This window comes from Drosophila mojavensis, unplaced genomic scaffold, assembly GCF_018153725.1.
Source record: "Drosophila mojavensis isolate 15081-1352.22 unplaced genomic scaffold, ASM1815372v1 contig_74, whole genome shotgun sequence".
NCBI lineage: Eukaryota > Metazoa > Arthropoda > Insecta > Diptera > Drosophilidae > Drosophila > Drosophila mojavensis.
Genome location: NW_025318899.1, coordinates 15,326,795 through 15,350,020, shown reverse-complemented (window position 1 = coordinate 15,350,020; position 23,226 = coordinate 15,326,795). Strand labels below are relative to the sequence as shown.

The following is a 23,226-nucleotide window of genomic DNA, read 5'->3' as shown; positions in this document are numbered from 1 at the left end:
TTTAACATATCTCAAAAATTGTTATCAATATCTTCATAAATTTCGCCTCACGCGCTAGAGTTGTTTTTGTAGTTGCTCGAATTACCGAATAAATTAATTAACAAAATTATTAAAAAAAAAAAAAAACCATTTGCTACGCTTTGCGTTCTCCCCGCTACTCTTGTTGCACATTTCATTTTACATTTTGTCGGGAATGTATTTAATTAACTGAATGCAGCTGCCGCCGAATCGAATTGAATTGACTTATTGCTGGGATGCTGCTGTTGGAAGAGAGATAATAGAAAGTAATTGATTATTTATTTGATTAATTATCAATTGATAACGAAAGCAGAAAACTGATTTGATTCGAATGAAACATATTTTATTTAAATAAAAACAAATTTAAAATACCTGTGTTTAGCTAAAGAGCAAATTCAAGTCATAATAAGATTGAAATGTTTAAAAATAATATATATATAGGTGTGTGTGTGTGTGTGTGTGTGAAATATTGCTCGTTTTGGATGTGCTTAAAATAATATCACATTAAAATGTTTTACAGATACTCTCCAGCAGAATATTAAACACTTTGATACGACCTTAAATTACAAAATAATTAAATAACTAACGCGTGTAAATGGAAAAGATTTCAATTTAGTTTTCAGTTTTCGGATTTGCCATGTTCTTCAACTTGGACTGCAACTCGAAAAGTTCATAAATAATACAAATATAATTCGGATGCGCTGAGATATACAGAGATTTGTGTGTGTGTTTTTTTTTTTTTCGTTTTTGATTTATAAAGAACCTGAAGCAATGCTTCAATAGATGTTTTTGTTGTTGCGCAAACTTAAAACTCAATTATACAAATGAAATACAAACTACGAATTCGTCTACTTACAAAATTAGAAATTTTAAAGTTATCAAATTAAAATTATACATTATGCAAATCAATCAACTTTGATGAGACGCAGCACGAAATATAACATGAAATTTTGATACCAAATGTTACATACGAGAAATCGTTTTGGAATTGCCAGGATCGATCAAATATTTTCAACGAATGCCAATTTTCCCATTGAGAACTCGTTTCTATTTGCATTTTGATGGCTGTAATTTTCTTCTTGATTTTTGCTTGTGTGATTTTTTCTTTTCTATTTTGTTGATTTTTTTTTTGTTAATTTTAGTTGTTGTTTGCTAATTTGTGGATGGGTTGGTAGTTTTATTTGGCGCTGACTAAGTCAAATGTAAAATTAAACACACTTTTTTCGCTAATTTCCGCTCGGTCTCTTTCGCTCTTCCGTTTACGCTGCCACGCTCCTCACTTGGTTTTTGCATAGTTTTGCTATTTTTTTGTGGTTTTTTTTTTCTTTCTTTCTTTTGTTTTGTTATTATTTAATTTACTCGGCTTTTGGGTGCAACTCAGCTCTAGCGCTTGCGTTTTGTCATACAAAGTCCAACTCGGATCGGGTGCTGTACATTTTGCGCTCCAAGGAGCGCTCGAACCACTTCTTTATCTCAGAGACAACGAGCACAGAGGAGGTGAGCGTGACCAAAAAGAGTATGTCGTAGGCGGTGAGCGCCTCCGTTTGGAATACCATTTGGAGCGGCGGAAAATAGACGACGAGCATTTGGCCAATGATCGAGAAGGCAACGGCCAGCAGGAACATCCGATTGGTGGTCAGCCCAATGGTGAAGACACTCTTCGTCTGCGAGCGACAGGAGAGCGCATTGAACATGTCGAAGAACACAAAGCACGTGAATGTCATGGTCGTATCCCGCTTCGTCTTGCCCAGCGTGCCGTCGGCCATCTCGCGCTGGAACACCCACAGCGTGCCCAGCACAATGATGCTGGCGCTCAGCAGCACATTGACCACCACAGATTTCGTGATCATCGGCTGCTTGACGTTGCGCGGCTTCTGCTTGAGCACATCATGATCGACGGGCTCCACGCCCAGCGACTGTGCCGGCGGTCCATCCATTATGATATTGATCCAGAGTATCTGCATCGCATTCAGTGGATTGGCAATGTCCATCAACGTGGCCAGCGCGATCAATGCCAGCGCCGCAATCGAGGTGCTCAACTGAAATCGCACAAAGTTCCTAATATTATAGAAGATGCCTTTGCCCTCCTCAATGGCAGCGCTGCAAGCAAATGAAAGGCGATTAATAAATTGGTTGGATTTGCAAAGAGAGCTAGCAAAAGACAAGAGCTGATTATGATGAAGGGCATTAAAGTCTTTGCTGAATAGAGTTCAACTTGAGCAAACCAAATATGTGATTTTAAAGTGTTTAAGATAAGCAAATTCCACTTTAAGCTATTGCCAATTGAGTTTGAAACTCTAATGCGATTTCAATCAGCTAAGAGCTAAGAAATTGCTTTAATCCGTTTCTTTGACTCTCACTCATTTAATCTACCTCAAACTCACTCTCAGCTCTTGTCTCATTGCAACTCTGGTCTTGTATATCTACTCACATGATTGTGTGAAAATCGTCATTGACCAGGATCATGTCAGCGGCCTCCTTGCATACGTCGGTGCCATTCTTGCCCATGGCAATGCCAATGTCCGCCTTCTTGAGGGCGACGCCGTCGTTGACGCCATCGCCAGTCATGCCCACAATATTGCCGGTGCGCTGCAGCGACTTGACAATCTCGAGCTTGTGGCGCGGCGAGACGCGATAAAAGACGCTGACATTGTTGGCCACCTTGTCCAGCTGATGCTCGTTCAGTTGATCGATTTCCTGGCCAGAGAGCGTCTGGTGGTGAATGGTATCGATGCCAATGAGACTAGCTGCAATGAGATGAAACGGTTGAGGAAATGTTAAACTCATATTAAGTCATCATCATTTATTATGCCCAAAGCTGAACTAGATTTAAAGAAACTCCCTCTCTCTTACTCTCTCTCTCTCTCTCTCTCTGTCTGCTTCTTTAGCCAAGTTACGCAGTTACACAGGTAAATCCTTGGCTGCTCTGCTTGCCAAAGCTAACTAAATCGCTTTTCATTGCATTTTCCAAGCAATTGACTCTGAGCAACAGGCTAGCCAGCGGGGAGGAGTTGAATTGAAAAGGGAGTGGGAGCTCGAGTTGGAGTTCCAGTTCGAGTTGGGAATGCGTTTGATGCTGCAAAAACTTAAATTCAAAGCCAAGAGCAAACGAAAAAAGAAAAAGCAGCACAAACAATTGTTAATTTGTGCGGGACGCTGCTCAAAATTCAATTGTGAATCAACGTGATGAAAAACTTCAAAAGGCACGGCGCGAGTTAAGGAAATCCCCAATTCCTCTGTTCTGGCATTTCCCCTTGGAGTCTCCCTTTTGGCCGTTTGTGTTTTTTTTTTTTTTGTGCATTTATGAAGTACGCTAGGGAGCAGCAGCTGTTAGAGAAAACAACAACAACAACAGCAGGAGCAGCAGGAGTAGGAGCAGCAGCAGCAGGAGCAGTAATATGAACAACAAAAGGATGTTTTGCAAAAGTCGCATCGCCATTTTTCATTATGGCGCCCGCGTATTTGTCTTGGCAAGTGCGAGGACAATCTCTTGTCCTGTTTGTATAAAATTTTAAACGAAAGCGCACTGAAGTAAATAACAATAACAACAGCAACAACAACGAGCACACACAATGCTGCAAAAATGTGCAGTAAAATGAGCAAAAAAGAGAACGTAATTAAAACGCATTCAGCGTCGTCTTCACACTCATCAGCGCCAACAACAGCAGCTCAACTGCTGCCGCTGCTGCTGCAGTGTCCTGGTCTCTGCTCCTGTTTCTCGTCCTGGTGGCCAGAGACAATTAAAAGCAGCATTGCTACTGCTACCGGGCTATATCTTTTGCCAGCCACATTCTACTACAGCAGCAGCAGCACGAGCCAGGAAATGGCGCTAGCTCGGCCAACCTCCTGCTCAGCCGCCTCCTCTGCCCCGCTGTAAGCGTCTATCAACTGTTTCATCTTCTTTTGGTCCTTTCGCTTCTAAATTAAAATTAATGCAAAACTTGAATGCGCGCAATTTTCTTCGCCAAGCAGTTGGCGGTTGCCATTTTATGACGCCACCCACCGCACCACCGCACCACCCCAACCACTGTAACGACCCAGCCCCACCCAATCTATTCGTCCGTTTTCATGCAAATAGTTTACTTGGCCATCCAGCAAATTCATTCTGCATTTTTTATGCGCTATTTTCATATTGCCCATACCCTGCAGGCTTGCGGGACGAGAGAAGGGGTTGCTCAAGCATAACAGTAACAGGCAAGATTAAAATATAAAGCGCAGCTGGGTTTTTGTTGCAAAAGTAAACAGCGTAAGCTGCAGTTAAGCTGCAATTAGGTTTGCCCCTACAGGGTATTTGCTAGTCATGCTTATGGCTGAGGCATAGCTTGCATATATATATATATTTATTTTTAATTTTTTTTGTAAATTTTTAGCACCTTTAAGATATTTTTTGCTGGCATAGTTTGAACATTTTTTGCAATATTCATTTATGGCCACGTAAAAAATATGTAAATTCATATGGAGGAGATTTTTATGGTTCTCAGCGCGAGCCTCGATCTATGACTATATATATAAATATATATAATTCCCAATCAGCTGTCATAAATCGCTGTGTCATTTGCCACCTCACACACCTGTGCACCCGCAGGTTTTCTCACCTGCAGCACACATTTCTGACACTGACCGCAAAACCCATCAACACACAAACAAAAGATTGCGCATAATCTGCAAATATTGTCAATCCGCACACAGAATTGATGTGGCCAGCAGAAAGAAACAACAAATAAATGCAATTACAAATGCATTTGCAATTTCTGGCCGATGACAAAGGCGAGCTGCGACCTGCGACCTGCGACCTCTGACCTTTGTTAAGCCCAACAACAAATTGCATAAAAAATATAAAGAAAATGAATTTATTTTTATTATTAATATTTGTTTTTATTTTTATTTATTTATTAATTTTTTTTTTGAGTTGGTCACACAGGCTGTTTATTATATTGAAGGCTTTATGCGCTGGCGTAAAAGTTTGATCAAAGCGAAAATATGCATGCATTATGCATGTACAACATTTTCAACAAAAGGCAAAGCCATTCATCACTTTTTATGCGAGAGATGTGGTTAAAAATAATAACAAAACAAGCTGCCAGAGAGAGAGAGAGTGAGAGAGAGTGAGAGAGAGAGGCGTGTCATTATAAATGCCTTAAAAAGACATTAGTGAACATCAAAATAAATAAAATCATATCCTATATGAACAGATGCGGGCACAACAAATAACAAGCTATCAATACATTGAAACAGGCAACCAACAACCAACAACAAAACAAAACATAATCAAAAAATTTGTCAAATTTTAAAGTTTGTTTATGGTTTTGATAAATGCCTCCTGGCATTAAAATGTGCATGAGCAAAAATTCATGCAACACATAAAAGTTGTTGTTGTTGTTGCTGCTAGGCGAAACTTTGTAGAGTTTTTTATTAAAATAAAATAAAATAAAGCAACAAAAAATTTGTCGCAGCAAAACCGCAGGCCAAATGCGGATTAGAGCCGAAACTTTTGCTAGCGAGCTGGGCCAAAAAGGCAAAAGTTGCCGCTTGAAAATGACGTTGGCCAAGTTTATGAAAATATGAAGCGAGCGAGCGAGCGAGGCATGCAACAAGCGCAACTCACTGTTGCCAGCAGCTGCTCAAGCACCAAAATCAAAGCAGCAAAAATATCAGCAGGGAAAAAATAAAAACAAAAAGAAAAGCGGCATCAGAAAACCCAAAGCTGAAGAAAAGCTCGATGCAAGAGAAATTCTTCCATTTCGTAATGGAAAATTGTGGACTTGAGTGTGTGTATGTGTGTGTGTGTGTGTGTGTGTGTATATATATAAAGTATGTGTGGCTGTATATCTCAGTGTTTGTCTCTGTGCCTCTGTGTGTCTTGCATCTCTCTCTCTCTCTCTCTCTCTCTCTCTCTCTCTCTCTCTCTCTCTCTCTCTCTCTCTCTCTCTCCCTCTGTGCGTGTGTATGTGCCTCACACCAACTGTTTGTGACATTTGCATTTAAATCGGTCGAGTAGCTGCCTGATGCGCTCTATCGAAGGGAAGTCGGAGCTATGCCATGCCCTCTGCTTGTTTATTAAGCGACTTTCGTATACGTGACAATTCTTTCAACTCTGCAGATGCTGCCGCTGCTGCTGCTGCTGCTGCTGCTGATGACTTTTGACTTCCTCCCACTTGATGCTTCCGGCTACCATGGCAATCGCTGTGTGATTATCTACGTCTTCCGCTGAGGTTGCCCTCTGCTCCTCCTGCTCCTGCTCCTGCTCCTGCACCACCTTCTTGTTAAACAGCGATTGATGTGCCAGCACAATACACCCCAGAGTGTCTGAGTTGGAGTTGGAGCTGGAGCTGGAGCTGGATGCTGTCGTTGGAGCTGGAGCTGTGCTCTGCCAGTGGATTACAACTGCATTTGCAAATGCACTTCGCTAATTGGATATGTGTCAAGCTTGAGGGAAGCGAATCAAAGGCTGTTCACAGCCAGAGCTGAGCGGGCGTGACTCGGGTCCGGATATGTGGCGTTGATTAAGATTTGATCGGGGGCTTAGCAGCTGCTCAAACATGCTTTTCCCCTAATTGTCTACCAAGACGTGCCTGCAAGCCCTTCGTCAGCCAATGCTGCGCTCCCCCACATCAAACAATCCAATTGCACTCGATGCAATGTAAATGTGATTTTATGAACTCTGCTCAATGCAGAGCGCATATATATATTTAATTAAATAATTAAATCAAGTGTAAATTGGTTGAGCGCCAAAAATTTGAGTAGATGAGCTGCAGCTAGAGTAGATAACTGGCAGAGTTTAGAGAGTAAACAGAGAGCTGTGTGGAACTGAAGAGCTGAGAGGCTAGAGAGTCTAGAGCAGTAGAGCTCTAGTTGAAGTTAGAACGTGCAGAGACGGTGTAGAGCCTTTCTCATATTCTACCTATATGAAGCTGAATGTAAAGAGCAAGAGAAAAGTTTTCTGGAGCTCCATGAAGCTCTGCTCCAACTGCAGCGCTTTACTCACTCGAACTTTTAGTTAAGCAAAGCATTGCAAGTCTCGAGTGAATTAATTCCAGGGCAAATCATGATAAATTCACACTTCGATTGCGGTCAGACATGGCTTAACGAAAGTCAAAACCTGAGCCAGTGCTTGAGCCAGTTAAGCAAGCCACAAATTAAATTAGCCGTAAAGCAGGAGTCGGCCAACGACAAAACAGGCAACATAATTGGCAACCAAATTGAAAATGAAATACACCAACTCAATTAAGTCGGCCTCAGCTGTCCGTCTGTCTATCTACCTACCTATCTATTTCACTATCTGTCCGGCTGTCTGCATGCAGTCATCGTCCTTGGTCGTACACTTACTCATATATATATATATATACGGGCATACGTGAACAACAAATTAGTGAGGATTACTTCAACCGGTCGGTCAGCAACTAGACAACAGACAACAGACAACCGACAACAGACAGCAGTAGTTGAGGAGCGCCCAGCTAGCGGCCAATTAGTTTGAGCATATGCCATAAGCCGATTTTGGGGATCTTTATAATAGCAGCTAGTCGGAGGGAACAGGGGAGCAGGGAGACAGGCGGACAAGGGGAGGCAGGAGACGAGCGGAGCGGAAACTCATTTACAATTTGAACGTCAAATTTCAATCAATATGCAGGTCTGTAGCCAGAGGCTTTAAATCAAATTCAGTTATTTTGCCCCCATTTATCCCCCACTGGAACTCGCCCATGCTATAATTATGCTGTTATTCAAAAGAGCAAAGTAGAAAAGCGAAAAAAAAAGAGATTACGAACAAAATGAGACTAGCTGAAATACTCTTTTAGTCTAGCCTAGCAATATATAAAATCCATATTAATTTTCAGGTTTATTCATATTTGCCACTTGATGCATTATTAAGTTGGCTGCACTTGGGGCAAGCTGTTAAGTTGGCTGTGCCTAAGCAGGTCATCCTCAACAGCTCTAGTTGAGCACAATTTAGGATTCTCTTTGCTAATTTCATTTAACTCAATTGACCACAGCTTAATCATGTTACAAACTAACCGAAAAACTTCATATACCCCTTGCATGAGTACATCAGCGAATTGTTAGCAAAGTGTATTGAAGTTTTTTCAATGCAGACGAGCTTTGTGTAGCCAGAGGTTGGCAGGTGGCTGGAGGTGGAGTCGCAGTTGATGTCCATGTTGATGAATTCCTGCTCGCAGCAGACCAAAATGATGACGATGATGGTAAAGGTGATTCTGATGTTGATGGTGATGAGTCCTGACGATGACGATGACGCTGACGCTGACGATGACGATGGGGCGTTTGGAGCCACAGTTAATTATTTCAGCGACCGACGATGCGGCTGCTGATGCTTCAGATACTTCTGGTGCTCCGACTCCTGCTCCTGCTCCTGCTCCTGCACCTGCTGCTGTTGCTGTGCGTCGCAGGATATTAGATGTGGGTCGGGTCTATACGCCCTGCGGGCGCCAGGACAACAGCAAAAGAAAATCGCTACCTGTGCTAGCTTCCTGTACCTTTTTTTCCCCCTTTTTATTTTCCATTTTCCATTTTCCTTGATTCATCTCTTTTCCCATTTTTTGTATTTTTTTTTTTGTATTTTTATTTTGCGACCTGCTTGTTGCGCGCTTTGTGCGGTATCTTTTCCAATTTGCTCCGCTTGCCTTGCCGCATTTCATTTTACACTCCGCCAAATTTAGTTATAGCTCGCAAGACTCAAACAAGCTGACATGATATCTGATGTTATCATGTCGTGTATCAAAAACTTTTGCTAATAGAGTTTCTAGTTAACAAATAGGAAGAACATCTAGCATTTCATATTTCCTTTTCATGCACAACATTTTTTCTTGCAGTGTAAATTCTTCAAGTTTTTGCACATTTTTCGTAGCATGCCTCAAACGGCTCGTTGGCGGTTTCTATTTGAGCACTTGTATATATACGTATATGGTTAAACTTAAGATCCTTGTAGTTAATGAAAAAGTTGCGCTCAAAGTGCATTCCAGTTGTCATCAGCTTAGGCAAGCACTTTGCACTTGGCTGGCTAAAATGTTATGCAACTTTCGCAGCAAAGTTCCAAGTGCCACACTGCTGGCCAACTAAATAGAAGCGCTCTAGTACAGTTGTCACATACGCTCAGCAGCCCGGGGCGCAACCAGGCCACCAACTGCCTCCCAAGTGCATCCCAAACTAAGAAACTTCAACTGAAATTCGCTGGGACTGAGCTAGCTAAGAGCTGCCAGCTGGAAGCAGGAGACTAGGCAGGAGACTGCATGCAGGAGGCTGTACGCAGGAGGCAGGAGTCTGGAGGCTGAAAACTTTGAGCAGCTCTTCAACTGACATGGTTAATTAATTCTGTTTGCATACTTTTAGGCTGTCCGGCAGGACGGAATAGCTGACTGGCATTGTGTGCGTGCGTGTGCGTGTGTGTGTGTGACCCTTGACTTTGGAGTCTCAGTCAGACATGCATAGCATACATCATACTCGTGCATCGTCCAGTCTTGTGAGAAGCACGGTCCGCTCCGGCCCGGCTAGGCCTCGCATAAATTGTGCTGATTTGTTGAGGGCGGCGCACTTGTGGGCGTGGCGCGGCTGGCTGCCACTTTGAATTACGCAGCGTTGACAAATTTATTTGCATAGTTTCGGTGCCTAAGTTAAAGCCAACAAATTGTGGCCAAAAATGAGCATAACCGAAACGAGTTTTTAATTGAGTTTTAAGTTTGCGGCAGGGCCAGGGAAAGAAAGCGAATCTGACAGCTCAGCAGGGATAATTTTTTGGCTTATCTCGCATTTGAATTGAATTAGGCAAAAAGTTTGCCGAAGCACGATGAAGGGGCGGGCAGGGGGTGGGCAACATAAACGATTTTTAGCTGAATGTGAGCGAAGAATGTGCAAAGTTTAGAGAGCGAAATCGTGCAGCTAATTGACAGGATGATAAATCTGTAACCTTAGAGTCCTAGACTGCCAGACTGTACTATATTATATTAATCTATTGCAACTTCGACTCACCAATAGCCATTGCCGTCTCCTGGGCATCGCCGGTGACCATCTTGACGCGCACGCCGCTCTGCATCAGCAGCTCAATGGACTCCCGGACCAGGGGGCGCGGCGGATCGGTGATGCCCACCAGGCCGCAATAGATTAGATCCTGCATCGATTTGCCCTTGGCCAGGGCCAGCACGCGCAGACCCTTGCGCCCGATCTCATAGGCCTCGGCCAAGAACTCGGCCTCGTTCTGTTTGGTGAGCGGCACCGTCTGGGTGCCAAATTGGTATTTGGTGCATTGGGGCAGCAGGGTCTCCAGGGCGCCCTTGGCGAAAAAGATCTCCTCCTTGTTGTTGTTGTACTTGTGTATGCACTTGACGGCCATCATCTTCTGCTCGGAGCTGAAGGGATACTCCTGAATGCGCACATAGTTCTCGGCCGTGGCATACATGCCGTTCTTCATGGCGACTGCCACCAGGGCGCCCTCTGTCGGCTGGCCGAGGAGCGTGCCGTTCTGGATGTAGGCATTGTTGCAGACGGCGCCAATCTCGAGGAGGTTCGTGATGTTCGTTTTGGCCATCTCCACGTTGTTGCAGTGCCGAATGTGGATTTCGCCCTGGTCGTTGTAGCCGGCGCCAGTCACGTCCGCCATGTAGCCATCGGAGGTAATGATGATTGTGGCGGTCATTTCGTTTTTGGTCAACGTGCCCGTCTTGTCCGAGCAGATGACATTGACACAGCCCAGGGTCTCCACCGTCGGCAGTTTCTTGACAATCGAGTTCCGCTTGGCCATGCGCATGACGCCCAGGGCCAGGGTGACGGTGACCACAATGGGCAGACCCTCTGGTATGGCGGCCACGGCCAGCGAGACGCTGATGTTGAACATCTCGGAGAGCGGCTTGCCCTGCAGCCAGCCGAGCAGCATGATGACGCCAATGATGAGAAACGAGTAGAAGCTCAGCTGGGCACCGAGAATGTCCATCGACTTCTGCAGCGGTGTCTTGGGCGCCTCCTCGGCCTGCATCATCTTGAAGACCTCGCCGAATTCGCTGCGCTCGCCGGTGCTGACCACGATGCCCTTGCCGTTGCCGCAGCGCACCAGGGTGCCCATGAACGCGATGTTCTTCATGTTGCTGTGATCCTTGACGTTCGTGTTGTTCAGCAGGACATCGGTTATCTTGCGCGCCGGCTCCGTTTCGCCAGTGAAGCTGCTCTCGTCAATGGACAGATCGACGGCATCGAAGAGACGCACATCGGCGGGCACACGATCGCCCACATTTAGGTAAACCACATCGCCGGGCACCAGCTCGCGGGCCAGAAACGTGTCGAGGCGACCCTCGCGCAGGCAGTGGCACTCTGGCGGCACCAGTTTCTTCAGCTCCTCGAGACTCTTCTCGGAGCGATACTCCTGTATGAAGGCCACCGTCACCACAATGAGAATGGCTATGGTTATGCTGACGGCATCGTCGAACTGTTTCATAATGACCGAGACGAGGGCCGAGCCCAGCAGCAGCAGAATCAGAGGATTCCTGAACTGCTCAATGTACTTCTTCCAGGTGGGATCCTCCTCGATGACATTGAGCTCATTGTGCCCAATGATCTTGGCACGATATTTCGCCTCAGTCCACTTCAAGCCGGTGCGCACATCAACCTGCAGACGTCCCGCTACCTCAGAGGCGCTGTGCGTCGATGACTCGGAGGTAGAGAGCAGCATTTCGGGCGTTAGGGTTAGACCCGTCTAAGGGAAATGAGAAAAAAGAGAAAGAGTTGTTATTTAAAGAATGGTTAATATAGTGTTGCATAGTGATGTAGATATGGATATGGGTTAGTTATAAATGCCTTTACAATCATATGGCTAAAATATGAAGACTTAAGCCTATGAGATATTTATAGCAAAATAAACTTATTAACCATTTGAGCAAGCAAACCATGTAGAAGCACACACTATACTCTATATATCCTTCACACTATACATCCTTCAATTAATTTATATAATATAAATCATAATTGCGTTTCCTTCCTCATAAATCCTCCCTTCCGGCCTACTATTTGTCACTCTGCATAGAAGACCTTTCCCTTAACCAAGTTTTGTTTTCAACTCTCCAACTCTCTTCCCAATATTATTGATTTTTCTTTCGGCAGGCTCTTCGTTTCGAGTTCCTTCTGACCGCACAGCTGGCATCGCCTGACAACAGCTCGCATTTCCCCATCGCAGCTCTTTCACCACTTGCAGCTAATTTGCACTCGTCAACAAGTTTGTAATCATTCATGCCGCTGCACAAAGCCAGACAGACAAAGCCCCCAGAACCCCCAAGCCCCTTTTCCACATGAGCTGCTCTCCCTCTTGCTCTGTCTCTCTCCCACTCTCTCATCCCTTTCGTCTCCGACTGCAGCTGTCATGTCCAGCAGGAGTTGGCGTCAGTTAAATTGCCACCCACTCGTGATTTCGACAAGCAAATGGCTGAATACGTGACTTCCTGGCATTAAAAACATTTCTTATTTTAATTCCATTTTTTGTGCTCTTCATATTTTTTCATAGATGTCGCTCCCTTTTTCCCCCCAAAAAAAAGGGGTATTGAGTTTATCTCTGCACTGCCCGCACCCACAATAAATTCAAATTGTCCACACATGAGTGTGTGTGTGCGTGTGTGTGTGAGTGCGTGTGCAGGTCGTAAATTTTAGTCACTCTGTGTGCAGGCAACCAAAGCAGCCAATGTGATATGCAGCTGTGCTGGGAATTTTCAGGACTCTCCAGCTTTGCGGTTGCGTTTTAATTTCGAGTACTCTCAGATTTGGTTGAGGTTTTATTGCACCTCTGCTGCGAAACGCACAATAAAATATTTAACTAGATTGGGAATACGCAACTACTAGCTATGCATAACTTCGTTGTAAAGGTATTATTTTTTAGAGTTTAGAGAGCCGTTAGCTTCGCCTTTCCCTCTTAACCCACTCGGCAAGTAAAACTTTCAACTGAATCTCTCATAAAGTCAGAGCTCTGTGGGCACTCGATTAGTAGCCAGGGCCAGACCCAAGGGATTGCATTTATCTATTTACTGAATGCAGCAGCATTTCATTATGGACTAACTATGAAAACTATGCGGTGCGTTTTAATTAAAATGCAATTTTAGATTGCCTCCAGCCAAATGTACTCAAAAGCGAAGCAAATGAGTTGTAATTAAAGCGCTCGCTGCTCCAAGCGCATTCTGCTCGCCAATTAGAACATTCCCAATTGTAGTTAAATAATTTATATGAATTAAGGCCAACAATATAATGGCCAGTAATATATAGCTTATTCATTAATAATAATTTAGCTGTATGTGAATATAAGAAATACATTTAAGCAATAAATATAAATATGAATAAGATGATTTTTTGTTCACTCTAAAATAATTATAGTGACTTTTTAAGTCTATTGGATTTTTTAAAAATTAATTTCACGTGCCACAAAAATTGTAGAATTCCCATTTCAAGTGGGCTCTGAGTGGAAGTTATTATCGGACTGGTTTATTTGGGTTTCATACATCATTTAATCGTATGAATTGTGCTGCTAAAGCGCAAGCTAAATACTCAAACTAACTACAGTGAAGCTGTGCTAAGATGGCCAGGATAAAATATGTTTAAAAGGTTTACTAATAATTTTAAATATTCTAAATAAAAAAAAATAGGTAAAATTGTTGGGATAAGTTTGGCTAAAATTAGGCAAGTCTATAAAATACTTGAAATATCGTTAATAAATACAATCAATAAAAATAAAAATAACTTTTAGTGAAGCTGCACTGTTTGCTACTATTTATTTAATTCTCTGTTTTGTTTGGCTGTGTAAGCGTGACTTTGAAAGTACTTGGCCAATTGGAATATTTCAAGCAGATAATTGCGAAATTAAATTTGCATTTTGGAGAATTTAGCTGCTGGTTTTATCAGATTGCCAATGCTCCATTTCTACCCGCAGCGCAATTCCATCAACAAGTCAAGTGGCCCAACCGAATTTTAGCTCGCGGGCAACAATAAATTAAAATGCCAACCAGAGACAGCCTCCGGCTACATATGAAAATAGAATGATATATTGTTGGGGCAAGACTTGATGTTGACTCTTTACACATGATATTTACTTTACCCTTTAACACACTATAAAAGGGAACAATATTTTGGCAAATTTCACGCAATTTAGGTTAATCTAGAAAGTTTTATAAATCTGCCTTTTATAATGGATTACAATAACAATAGCTTAAGGGACAATCTCATTATTCCTAGAGTATACTAATCAAATTGACTAAATTATATAGTTCAGCAAATGCTGATATAATACTATATTATCCAGATAACTACATAAGCCAATCTCCTTCTCTCCAATCTCATCAAACATAGACTGCTTTGGTTTCTTATTCAGCAGTTGACTGTAGTTATTTTTAACAGAAGATAATTAATATTATAAAAATAAAAATAAAACATAGTCTTTTTATCTACTCCGACTATATGTTATTTATGAGAATATGTCACGCTCAGGTGTGGTGTTAAAGACCTCACGTATGCACTTAGTTTACACTGCACAAAATTTGACTTGGACTTGTCTTGTGCAGGTTTTCCGTCTCTTATTCTTACTCTTTTAGCCCGCATTGAACTTTGCGCTCTTGACAGTTGCCCGCCCACCTTTGTCATGCCGCAGCTGACCTTTATTTTGTTTCTCTAATACTTTTCTGTGTGTAATCAACTGTCATATACACAATAAAAAAAAAATTAAAAAAAAAAAAAAACATAGTTAAAGCTATCTAGTCTTGCGTAGCTCCCAAGGTAAACATGTACTTAGTTGCGGGTCTGCGTTTTCACTGGAATTGAGTAATACAAATGCTCCATAAACATTGTAAAGTTGATAGAGCTTTTTAGCCTAATAGTACAAATAATAAAAGTACAAAAATAAACTCTATGACTTATAATTATATAATAATGAATGAATATCTTTTTCGTTACCAATAGACATTAAAAATTATCTTTCATTAATAAATTATTAATGCCATTTAGCTAATTAATGTTACAGCTTTTATATCAGCCATTCACTCGGTCTTAAAATTGCAATCTGTACCAGCCGGTTCCAATCCTCTTCCCACTGCCTTTCTACGTAAACAATCGATTAGCATACAAACTATAAAATCACTAAATAGAACCTTTTACGTTTGAATACTCTCCCAATGATTTGTCGAGCTGATTAGCAATGCTAAATTATAATCATTCCCAACTGAAATTAAGGCGCATGCAAACACGTGTCGTCGTTCAAAATAAAACCCAGTAGTTCCCCAGAACAGAAAAAACTCACTCTATAATGACGGGACGTATACAATGTGCTTGATCATCATATTTATTTATCTTTATTCTATGGATATATCTTATACCTGATCATCATCAATGTAGATGCTTATGGCACGTCTCGTTCTAAGCATCTTGCAAAGCTGATCCAAGTAAAGCGCTAAAAATACATATGTGATTGATAACCCGTTCACCACTTGACCAAAATAATATTAAGCACCATAACCAAGACATAAACAAGACGAGTGTACACGACTAGGTGATACCCAGCAAACAGTTTGGAGTTACTGCTTTGCATATGATAATTTAAAATTTTGGAATTTATAGATAAGGAAAACAACAACTTTGATAATTTAAAATACAATTTTTGGGTGAAGTATTTGGAGACAGAAAGAGCTGAGATAGAGTATATAAGAAGTAGGCATACATAGATGAAGACCTACTTTATAGGAACAACTAAAAAGCAACCTTATCAACTGATTACAGGGTATACGATTCAAGTATAAACAATAACCAACACCAATAACTAGTAACCAATAACGAGTAACCAAATATTAAATGCCACTTACGTCGGACGTATTGATGACAATCATTTTGAGATAAAGCAGAAACGATGACGTCGATGAGATGAATTGTTATCATTAGTGCGGGTTCCGGACCCACTCACTCGACATTTAACAAATGTAGGCGACACCACAAAAATAGCACGCTAATCAAAACGTTGCCTCTTGCCCAGGGGCCCTGTGTCGAGGGTAGTTTTTACTCTTTATCAGTATTTATTTGTTTAATTGTGAGAGAGCTTTGGTCACGCGCGAGATGCGAACATGAATAATAATATCGTATAAAAGGTGCATATGCATCTACTATAAATATACATAGGTATAAAGAGAGTTTTTTTTTCAATATTATTTATATGTATGTATATACATATATAAATATTATATTTTACACAAGTGTCGTAAGTAGCAGCAGGCAATTCTTCGGAAACAATGCTAATAATACGTTTCCATATTTAATTTGACGTAATGGATATTGATATGCATGTTGAGGGCTTGCTATGTTTCATGGCAATGAAATATAAAGGCGAATAGAGACACATATAATTATAAAATATAATCAAAAATATATTGGCAATGCAACATCTGAATAACAATGGAATTCTCTATGAACGCTTTTCTTATCATTGATCTCCGCAAAAAAAAAAAAAATTAAAAATTGATAAGAAAATATAAAATAGATTTGAATCAGGCGACGTCGTGGGTCATTGACAGCTCTCAAAAAGCACACGTATGTACATTGATATTTATAAACGCCTATCGCATTATTATTCATCAATTTCATATTAAGAGTTTCACTTCTATGAGAAAGCTCAGGGCGCAGTAAATAACATTGTGTTCTTGTACGTTAAATTGGAACACGCCACGAAGAATGTTACCAATAAGACAAAATGTAGACTCACTCCAATTGGAGCGATCAGCAGCATGCCGTGGTATGCCAGCTGAAGATATGCTCACACATATACACATATTTAGGTATACATATAAACACACATCACATCGGAATGGAACATATGTATAGAAGGTATTTATGTATGGATGTATGTATGCGTCGTTCAGTGACGTCACGTTTCAGAAGAATTGTGCGAATGCTTTTCTTCTTGAGGAGTATTTGCAGAAAACGTTAACGTGGCGGGTTAAACGAATTCAAACTGTTGCTTTTTTTATCATTTGTATGAACCACTTTTATTTTAGATGAACGTTAGTTGACTTGGCACAGGAGTTTACACTTTGTTATCTTATGCTGATGCTGATGGGTTATGATTTCCTTTTGAGGAGCGCTGCCGGCGTTGCAATTGAGAGGCTCCGAACACGACTAAGCAAACATTTACCTATTGTCAGACAATAAAGCGGAAAACGTTGCTATAAAATTGAATTGATGTTTTCTCTGATGGGAGTACATATTTGTGATAAATGGCTGGGAGATACGATATGTGCAGGTATGTTAGTATGTACATTGACAGGTAGAAATAGCCAGATAGATAGAACGAGCGACAATCATGGACAACAACAAATAGCGGCATAAAAACAACGAAGAGAGCAGCCAGACAGACAGCTATACATTATAGAGAGCAGAGAGAGCGAGAGCGACACATGAAGAGCGCGCGCTTCAGACGTTGTCGGTTTTTTTTACTCACGCGACGAATGGAATATGAAATACCACTTGAAGCACTCGACGGAATTCAATAGCTTGTTTTCTCAATTCGATTTGTAATGCACTTTCTTTTGCGTTGCCTATATTTAATTTTTTGTTGTTTAATGGTTGGCACCACGCAGTCCACAAAAAACGTAATCACGAATTATAATTCAGCAAAGGAAACGTGTACCACGTACGACGCACAACGGCAGCAAATATCGAACTGAGGCGGCAAAGCTGACATGTCAAGAGCATAGCAGCTGGAGCATGAGAGCGATAGAGATGGAGAGGCACTGTGTGAGCGAACGTGGCAACAAGAAGAACGCGCGCAAATTAAGTGAGCGCAGAGAGCCTAAAAAGCACGCGTACATTGGTAATGAGCACTTTAAATTTGCAAGCAAAATTAACGAGCTCACAATCGAATGGTTAATGTAATTGAAATTGATAAACATACATAAACTAATTATTTGTATATCTATTTATAACTCATTTTTATTATATTATTTTCTTAATAGATTTTTTGTAGGCAAGCAGAACATGTTTATGCAGCAGAAATAACACAATATATACCACTGTAAGAAGGCAAATGCTGGTCATATTTCCGCAGGTAGTTCAGAGCAAAAGAAAAAGAGAGAGCAAGAGCGATAGCAAAGGACGCCGCTCAGAGAACAAATCCACCAAAGAAAAATGCAAATAAAAAGAAATCAGCAAAAAGAGCGAGAGACCGTGGGAGAGAGAGCAAGAGAGCGGATATTTTCATTGAAATGATCACCAGCACATATTTAAAGCATTTAAAAGCGTGGAGCGCTGCGTCTCGCGACACTCAGCAATCTTATTGGAATACATTGTTTGTTTAAGTTAGTTGGACCGTGTCTGAGTATGGGTCAAGTTCAAGAGATAATAAAACAATTATCGAGTTGTGAATCGGAAGTTGTATACGCATATAAATCGGCGAATGCCAGATCATTACCAGTTTTGATTACAATTGTTTTGCCTTATCTAATTGTTCAATTCGTAAAATATGACATTTCTCTGGACTCGTCAAACAGTTTCCCATTGTTGCACTGCAAATTCTAATTAGCATGCAAATTGAACCTAGATTTCTATCCCATAGACAGCTACATGTGTTTATGTATTATGCAAAAATACAACAACAATACAATAATTAAATTTTAAAAAATTGTAAAGTTCTTCCAATTTCCCAGTGGGTAATATAATAAGAAAATCTTTAAGTTCGGACTGACTACAAAACTAAAGGCAAGTCATTAGTGGCACTCTGTGCACCCTTTTCCTGTTGTCAACCTGAGCAGCAAAAAGGTCTATACTTGTTGATTAATGCTACAAGCACTTTTTACCCATCCCCCCGCGACTCACAACAAAGTTTTGTGGCTGTTTCGTTTTTCTTTGAGTGCGCAAATAATTAGGAAAATTTTAATCATGCTAATCAACTCAGGTACTTTCTCAGGACAAACACAGACCCAACCCAACCAAACTCAACTCAACCTCTTCCAAGTTTGCTTGAGTTTTTTCTTATTATTTTTCATCTTGCAATCCTATTTGCCGGTAAGCTTTTTACGAGGCACTTTTCATGATGCTGGGCGGAAAACAACTTTGACTAATGATGCTGTCTCGACGGACGATTTTCCCGCTCTACCCCTCTCTCACTCCCTCTCTCGTTCCGCCTTTCTCTTAGAGAGACAATAATAGGACAGCATCGTGAGGTCAAAGGCAGTTGCCACAAACTGTTGGCGCTTCTTGCAAGTCATTATTAATGTACGTCGTTTACTAGGGATCCTGCAGGATGCTACTGGAATTTGGGGGCTTGGAAGGAGCGTCGAAGCGGTTGCAGCAGGTGGTCTCTGTCCCTGCTTCTACACTAAAGTTGTGTTGCGCTAAGTTGCAACCATTTCTATTGCCACCAAAGGACGCTTTTTGAGCATAGCTGCAACAATTTCCGGCATCAATTGCCACAACAAGGCACAGTGGTAAATAATGTAGCTGTAGTGTATTCTATATGCATTTATCAGAGCTAAAATTTAATAAAATATGTGAAAAACCAAAGAACTTCAACTGAAATTGAAGATAAGAAATTGAAGAAGAAGAATTAGAATACAATAGCTATAATCATACATATGTATACAAAAGTTCGTTATAAGAATTATAGATTTATTGTATTTATAAATAATAATAATCAATATAAATAATAAATTTGATATTTCTCAGTTATACAAAAATTTGTAAACTAATAAACTTATTAAATCTAATTTAATATTTAATATAATATGATAATATATATTTAAAAAAATTGGATTATATACAAAAATAAAATAAATAGTAAACTTATTATTTTTATATAATAAATAAATAATTTCTTTTTGAACTTACTTAAGATTGTATCATATTGTATGACAAAAATGATTCAAGACTCTTAAAAGTTGGCTTATTAAATTGAAAATCAAAAGATCCATTGAACAAACTTTTCAATAAACATTTGAAACGGGTAGAAAAAAAAGTATATTAAATGCTTCGCATTATTAATCATAAACTCTCTTTGAAAATTAAATTCAAAACTTAGTTCCTTAGTTCGCTTCGCCACAGCCAGAGATCTGAAGTAAACCTCTTTGATTGGTTGCCTGGCGACGACTGTCAACAAGGATTGTCTTCAGTGAGCTGCTTACGAGTTTCAGCTGTGGCCAGAAGTTTGCTTTTGTTTTGAGCTTAATTGAAATAAACTAAGTTTGTATTTAATTGGCATACATATTTAATGGTCATAATGAGAATTGAAAGAGCAGCACAGCTCATAGAGAGAAGCAAAGGCATAGCCAAATCCCACACACACACACACACACACACGTGCAGTAAATCAATTGGCTAGATTGTGAATGCATTTGTGTTGACAGTTGTCAAGCATTTTCTAGCTCAATAGCTGCAATCAGAGCTGGCACTCGAAATTGGAATTGTTTATTTCTGCCTCTGTTTGCGGCTCGGGGCTCTGGCTGAAAAATGCCAATCGTTCACATACTATATATTGTCCTGCTGACAGTTACCCTGCCTGGCTGCCATCAGCCGTATTGCTATTGCCATTGCCATTGCCATTGCCGAAATTTGATTTTCGATCCCCAAAAATCACACTTCAATGCATTCGTTGACACTTCAACGAGCCACAAGCAGCCTCGTTTGTTGTGCAATTCAATTCAATTTCCAGCTAGAGTCTCTAGCCTGTCTGTCTGCCTCTCTGCCTGTCTGTCTAGCTGTCTATCTGGCTATCCCTCTGCTTAGTTTCGCTCATTGCTGGCCAAATTATGCGGCATCGCATTTCACGACCAGAAACCATTTGTCTATTCACAAGCTGTTGCATTACGCACATTCACATTTGATTGCGCTGAGACCTGCTGATTGAAACGCAATCAATGTGATCCAAGAGAATAAGAGATAAGGCTAAGCGGAAATGCTAGAGAAAATGTTCTGATTAGATATTTGGCTGAGGCCAATAAGATTGCGAAACGTTCTCTAAGAGTAGCCGAATCGCTTTTATTTCTCAGGGTCTTGAAACCCAAAGAAAAGCGGAAAAACTCTCTGCTTGATTAATTCAGTACAAACTACTATATAATAATAATAATAATATAATAAATAATTTAGTGAAATCTTTTGCAGACTCACACGATTATCTATCACTTGCTTTATAGTCTAATTGATTCCAGCTCTAATCAATCATATTCAAGCTCCACTTTAGCTCCATTTTAAAGAGCCGAAAACTTTGTTATCGCTGCAGCACATCAAATCGCATTTTTAGCCACTAAATCACCCAAAAAAATAAGAGAGCAAAAATAGAACAAATGGCTACTAGACGAGACGCATACATCATCCGAATGTAATCGTTCACAGTGCCTCCGAAAAGCTAACGTGCACTCTGGTGCCCCCAAAACGTAAATGCCCCTGCGGTCCGAGCTATGCGTTACTTAATGGTCAAGAGCGAGGCACAAACTGCTAGCCCTGTGGCATAACAAATGGCGAACAAGTGCGCCCATTATTCTAGCCCCCGAAACTGTGAACGTGGATCCATGGAGCTTGTGGCATTCAGTTTATTTTGTTTGCGTAGCAAATGTCGTGTAAAAGCTGAAAATTGTTGAAGCGCCCCAAGAATCATCAGCTACAGCAGTAGCTGTGGCAGAGGCAGAGGCAGAGGAAGAGGCAGTGGCAGTGGCAGCATCAGTCGTGGCCAAAACTACGCAAAATTTTGAGCTGACTAACGAGCTTAACGGAAATGCAAAAGAAAATGCACAAAAAAATAAAGGAAAATTAAGCTGGAAATTTGTTAGAAGAGCGCGTAGAATAAAAAAAAAAAGTGTGCAAAAATTTATTTGGTGTTCAATAGAAATACGAGTAGATCAAAAGTTGAGGCTAGGGCAAAAAATAGTCCTGCTAAAGATATCGAAGCGATGAATAGCTAAAAATCTACATAAATAAAAAGAGACTGAAAATGAGAATGAGCATGATGAAAGCAAAACTTGTAATGCAAAGAAAATTAAATTAAATTTTGCGAGAGCGACACTTGGCAAATACACATAAATAATGAATGAATTTTTGCGCCCTTAATCAGAGCCACAAAACACGATTTGCAATTGTGAACAACTCATAAATTCTCAATGCATTCAAGGAATTTGAGCACTGTTAATTTTTTGAGAGCAGAAATGATTTATATATTAATATTAAATATTAATATTAAATATGATGTGTAGGAAATGCCTGTTATGTTTATATATATAATATATAACATATATACATATATCAATATCTTGACAGATACCTCTCTTGGCATGTCGCTTTCCAAAGCTCTCACATTAACAATGGGAACTTTGTTAAGCTACCGCTTTATGTTTGTTAAGCAGCTTATTCTTATGGGGCAGCAACTGCAGTGCCCTCAGCTCATGCTGCGGCACTTGCCACATTTTCTGCGCCATTAAATGCAGCTCAGAGCCAAGAGGTTAAAGCCAAAGCTAAATAGAGGCATGTTTGGCTAAATGCCTACAGGCAGCTATATATTCTTTACTTTTTTAAGAGCATTTTTTGTTTTGCTTTGGAGCTTGTTTTTCTCAAATCAAAACCAAAACCCAATTGCTGGCAATTCACATGTAAATGCAAACAAATTCAATGCTTTGATTTGCCGTTCAATTTGTTAGCAAGTTGCTGCCAGATTTGTATGCATGACTGCAACAGCCTGCATTTAGGGCTTGGCGCCACAGCCGTTACGATAAAGGGCTTACGATAAGAGGGGCTACGATAAAAATAAAACCTGCAATTTTTGAATAGGTAACAAACTAGAGGGGGAAATTCTAAACGATTCATAATACATAATTTTAAATTATACGCAATAAAAAATAAGAAATTCGTTATAATAAATAATAAATGAAAAAATAGTAAATACTAATTAATAAACTTTTTATTCTATAATGATAATTAAATATTTAATTTAAAAAAATCATAAACAACCTATTTTATATCTATCATAGATAAATAAAAATAAATTAATTCGAAATATACGTAAACTAAATAATAAATAATCAAAAACCTAAATAAATGAATAATAATAAGTAACAAATAAATAAAAATAAATAAATAAAAAAATAAAATAAATAAACTACAATAACAAAAAAATATTGTACAAAATAATAATTGTACACAAAAGAAGTCCTTTAAAACATGAATAAATGAATAAAATAAATCAAATCCAATAAATAATAAAAATAAATTTTACAAAACTGT

The 23,226-nt window shown here is 40.1% G+C and overlaps 1 protein-coding gene and 1 long non-coding RNA gene across 10 annotated transcripts in view; one reads left to right on the top strand and one right to left on the bottom strand.

The window, feature by feature from the left end:
- Nucleotides 1–344: 344 nt before the first annotated feature.
- The window catches only part of LOC6582631 (calcium-transporting ATPase type 2C member 1), a 60,629-nt gene continuing 37,747 nt past the window's right edge, over nt 345–23,226 (bottom strand). For 4 of the 9 annotated variants that reach the window (XM_044010278.1, XM_015162535.3, XM_015162531.3 and 1 more), the window contains 3 exons: nt 9,997–11,710; nt 2,450–2,765; nt 1,313–2,118 (listed from right to left, as the gene is read on the bottom strand). In XM_044010278.1, the coding sequence (XP_043866213.1) occupies nt 1,419–2,118; nt 2,450–2,765; nt 9,997–11,710 (2,730 nt within the window). In that variant the 3' untranslated portion in view covers nt 1,313–1,418. Of the gene's footprint in view, nt 2,119–2,445; nt 2,766–9,996; nt 11,711–15,356; nt 15,420–15,839; nt 16,093–17,464; nt 17,684–23,226 lie in introns of those variants that run through there. The other 5 variants (XM_015162540.3, XM_015162538.3, XM_032731428.2 and 2 more) reach the window with 5 other exon arrangements.
- Nucleotides 16,686–17,202, top strand: LOC116804357. Its single transcript, XR_004364343.1, has 2 exons — nt 16,686–16,851; nt 17,022–17,202. It is a non-coding gene; the product is annotated as an uncharacterized LOC116804357 (long non-coding RNA).